Genomic DNA, 4,773 nt, shown 5'->3' with positions numbered 1-4,773 from the left:
TTTATCAGCCCTTGACTCTTATCTCAATCCTGGCCAGCAACCTGTCATTCCTATATTTTCAGCCCCTCTACTTACAGATTTCCCTAATTCCCCATCTTCCCTTCTCCTGAATCTCTTTGACCACCTTGTATATTGAAATATCTACCTCCCATTAGGACTGTCTCCTGTTCCCTTCTCATTTCCTCATCAAAACCCTCAACTGTATCCAAGTGCCAAGCATTATTCCAGTGGTTCACCTCTCATTTCTCTCTGGCACTGTTTTTCTCCCAACCCAAGAAATAGAACACTTGGAGCCACAGTATTATCTTTGACTCTTTCCTGTTTCTCATCTTTCATATCCAGGCAGTTGCCTAGTTTGTTTCTTTCCAATTCTGCCATGTTTCTCCCATCCATCCCCTCCTTTCTATTCCCAATGCTACATAGTACAATCCCTTATTACATCTTGCCTACACTGATCCATTATTCATTCTACTGTCAGGATGATCATGTTACTCCTCATTCAAAAATCTTCAGTGGTTCCTATGTCTTTCCAAGGAAAATTCAAATTCTTCTTGTAGCATTGAAGGTCTTCTAGAGTTTGATGCTACCCTATTTTGCCAGTTTTATTTCACATTACTACTTTCCATGTAGTCTATATACCAACCCAGTTGGTCTATTCTCTGTCCCCCAAACACACCATGAAATTTACCGCCCTTGTGCCTTTATTTACTCTGTTCTCCTGGAATCCCCTCCCTCCATTTCTCTATCTATTGAATTCTGACCCATCCTTTAAAGCCCACATCAAATGCCACCTCTTCTAGGAAGCCTTCCCTGATCAGGTGCAGCTACTAATGACTCACCTTCACCTAAACCAAAGTATCTTGTTTTGCGAGCTAAATTCCAATCCTAGTTCTTAGAGTTACTAACAATGGGTGGATTAGTACCATCTCTGCTTTTTAATCTGTAAAACAGAATTAATACTTTCACTATGTACATACCAATGTTTTGAGAAAAACGTTTTGTAAGCCATAATAACAGTAATCATTTAGTGCCTACTGTGTGCCAGTCACTTTGCTAAGCACTTTACAAGTATTTTCTCATTTATCCTGAGAGGTAGGTGAAATGGGAAAATATCATTTATCAGTGCAGCAGTATGAGAAATATGTTGCTAAATGTTTAACAATCACCTTTCCCGTGGCGAGAAGGAATATAGTACCACCTCATTAGCATTATTATTAATATTATCCCCATCATTTTTTTTTAAGTCTGGGCAATCATCAGAACAATAAATCAATCCTGATTAAAGCATTTCCTGCTTTCCAAGGTGGAAATGAAAATTTTACAGTTGGCTACTGAGAGCCAATTTTAGCTGGCCCCAGAATATTCCTGGATACTGTATTCCTTACATGATTTATTGTGTGATGTTTCATACTCCCCAGATTCTTTTGTCTGTCTGCATTTTCGATTTCCTTCACAGGCTAATTGTACACTATTTCAGAGTCCGATTCTTTTTGTACAGCAAAATAATTGTTTGGATACATATACATATATTGTATTTAACTTATACTTTAACATATTTAACGTGTATTGGTCAACCTGCCATCTGGGGGAAGGAGTGGGGGAAGGAGGGGAAAAGTTGGAACAAAAGGTTTTGCAGTTGTCAATGCTGAAAAATTACCCACGCATATGTCTTGTAAATAAAAAGCTATAATTTAAAAAAAAAAGTATTTTAAAAATGTTTGTCTAAGGAATAAATGAATGAATGAATTCTTTTTTTTCAGATTGGGAGACAAGGTCTAAGACCAAGGTGTCATCTCTCATGAAGGATATTCCTGAAAAAGGATCATACTGGAGCAAGATTGTAGAAAAACTCAAAAGGGATGGTCCCAGGAATGCTATGGTAGGAGAGGCATGGGAAGGCAGAGAGTTTAAGATGCAACAGAGAAACCAAGAGAGACATTTGAGGCAAATGGCAGTCACTCACAAGAATGTGTCTCCTCGAGAATCAGACCATGAAGTAGGAGGAAACACCAATATGAAGTCAGTTCTGATTGGCCAGACCAAAGGCAAGAGGCTTCTCTCACCTGGTGCTTCTGAAGCAAGCTTGAGAGAAAAGGACTCAGACCTAGTTCGGCACCAGAGGAAACTATATAAGTTCCTTGGTTATGAAAAGGACTTCAAATATTATTCTGCTTTTATCCAACATCAAAAGATTCACACTGGGAAGAAACCCCATGAGTGTAACAAATGCAGAAAAGCCTTCAGTGACAGTTCATCCCTTATTAAACATAAGAGGACTCACACTGGGGAAAAGCCCTATGAGTGTCACGAATGTGGGAAAACCTTTAGTGTCCGGTCATCCCTTATTACCCATCAGAGAATTCACACTGGGGAAAAACCCTATCAATGTAATGACTGTGGAAAAACCTTCAGCGTCCGATCATCCCTTACTATCCATAAGAGAATTCACACTGGAGAAAAGCCTTATGAATGTAATGACTGTGGAAAAGCCTTCAGTGTCCGATCATCCCTTACTATCCATAAGAGAATTCACACTGGAGAAAAGCCCTATAAATGTAATGACTGTGGAAAAGCCTTCAGTGTCCGGTCATCCCTTACTATCCATAAGAGAATTTACACAGGAGAAAAATCTAATCAGCACTCACATCTCATTCTTCACCGGAAGATGCATACTAGAGAGCAGCCTTATGAATGTAATGTATGTGGAAAAGCCTTCAGTAACAGTTCATTCCTTACTAAACATCAGAGAATTCACAAAGGAGAGAAGCCCTATCAATGTGACAAATGCAGGAAATCCTTTAGTGACAGGTCATCACTGACTAAACATCAAAGAATTCATACTAGGGAGAAACCTTATAAATGTCATGACTGTGGGAAAGCTTTCAACCATAGCTCTCTCCTTAAAAAACATAGGAGGATTCACACTGGGGAGAAACCCTACAAATGTAATGAGTGTGGGAAAACATTCAGACAGAAATCAAACCTTACTCTACATCAGAGAATTCATACTGGAGAAAAACCTTATGAATGTAGGGAATGTGGGAAAGCTTTTAGTGATTGCTCGTTCTTTATCAAGCATCAGAGGATTCACACTGGAGAAAAACCTTATGAATGCAGTGAATGTGGGAAAGCCTTCACGTGGAATGAACAGCTTACTCTACATCAGAGAGTTCACACTGGGGAGAAGCCCTATGAATGTAATCAATGTGGCAAAGCCTTCAGCCAGAGTCCACACCTTATTCGACATCAAAGAATTCATACGGGAGAGAAACCTTATAAATGTAGGGAATGTGGGAAGGCCTTCAGCCAAAGCTCATCCCTTACAAAACATATGAGAACTCACACTGGAGAGAAGCTTTATAAGTGCAATGAATGTGGCAAAGCCCTGAGTCAAAGCTCATCCTTGGCCAAACACATAAGAACTCATACTGGAGAGAAACATTATAAATGTAGTGAGTGTGAGAGAGGTTTCAACAATAGACTGTCCTTTATTAAGCATCAAAGAAAGCATGTGGAAGAGAAACTCTGTACATAAAGGGAAGCCCATCGAACCCTTGCTCAACCGGTACAAAATAACAAAATATCGAAAAATTCAGGCCAGGGAGAAAAACTATGAGAAGAAATAACATGATAAATCTTTGGGACAGTTCAGTCTTTATTAATGTGAAAAAAATTTTTACCAGATAGAAATTTCATTAATGAAGTGACTTTATCAAATGTTTATCAAGCATTCACTATGCACTTAAGAAAGCAGTAGGTGCAAGGAGAGAGGGGGATTACAGAGAAGAATAAATAAGGTAGGGAAAGTGAGTCAAGATGCATTTATTGAATGCCTACTGTGTACCAGGCACTATTCTAAGCATTGATGATACACAGAAAGACAAAGAGCTCCTGCTCCCCGTGCAGTTAGCATAATACTAAGGAAGGAACACTGAATTTACCAGAAGACCTAGTTCAAAGCCCAATTCGGCCATTTACTAAGAATGACCTTATTAGAGCACATCTCTCCCTCAGTTTCAGAAAGAAATTGGATTCAATCTTCTCTAAGTTTTCTTCTGAATCCACAAATATTTTTGTCTTTAGCACTTTGAGACTCACAAAGGACTTTCCTCACCAATCTTTGATATAGGTAGTCAGTAAACATTTATTAAGCACCTACTATGTACTAGGCTCTGTGCCAAGCACTGAGAATACCAAGAAAGGTGTAAGAAGCCTATTCTCAAAAAGCTTCCAGTCTGATGGGGAAGAGAAAACATGCAAACAAGATATTTGCAGGATAAAGCACTACTATTACCTCCATTTCACAGATGAGGAAACTGAGAGGTTAATAAATCAATCAAGTCACATAGCTTGTACAGCTCTCAGAGCCAGGATTGGAATCCAGAGCACCACTCCACTTACCTAGAAAGAGTTCTTACCTGGTTATAGAATCATAGCACCTGAAATCCAAACCATCTGAAAACCAATCCTGAGGCTGCCTACCTGTGTGACCTGATGCAAGTCATTAACCACTCAGTATTTCAATTTTCTCATATGCAAAGTGACAGGCTTGGACCAGCCTAGGAATTAATATATGGGGCAGGATTCCAGATTAGGAGCTTGAAGGTAAATGAGTTAAAATGTAAGTGAAGATAGGGGAGCTGAGACTCAGTCTTTTCCTCCTTCTCTGGGCCTTGTACTTATAGATGTTCATAAATCCTTTGCAAATAGAAGAATGAGTATTTTCATGGAAGATAATAGCTATTTCTCTTAATAATAAAGCAATCCTTTTTA

At 39.0% G+C, this 4,773-nt stretch overlaps 1 protein-coding gene across 1 annotated transcript; it reads left to right on the top strand.

Annotated features, from left to right (window-relative positions):
• The first annotated feature begins 1,779 nt into the window (after positions 1 to 1,779).
• LOC127545276 (zinc finger protein 345-like) lies at positions 1,780 to 4,773 on the top strand. Its single transcript, XM_051972448.1, has one exon. It carries the CDS (start codon positions 1,799 to 1,801, stop codon positions 3,533 to 3,535), a length of 1,737 nt encoding a protein of 578 aa, XP_051828408.1. The 5' UTR covers positions 1,780 to 1,798; the 3' UTR covers positions 3,536 to 4,773.

This window comes from Antechinus flavipes, chromosome 1 (genome assembly GCF_016432865.1).
Source record: "Antechinus flavipes isolate AdamAnt ecotype Samford, QLD, Australia chromosome 1, AdamAnt_v2, whole genome shotgun sequence".
NCBI lineage: Eukaryota > Metazoa > Chordata > Mammalia > Dasyuromorphia > Dasyuridae > Antechinus > Antechinus flavipes.
The sequence above is the reverse complement of the archived record's forward strand: the minus strand, read 5'-3'. Positions and strand labels throughout refer to the sequence as shown.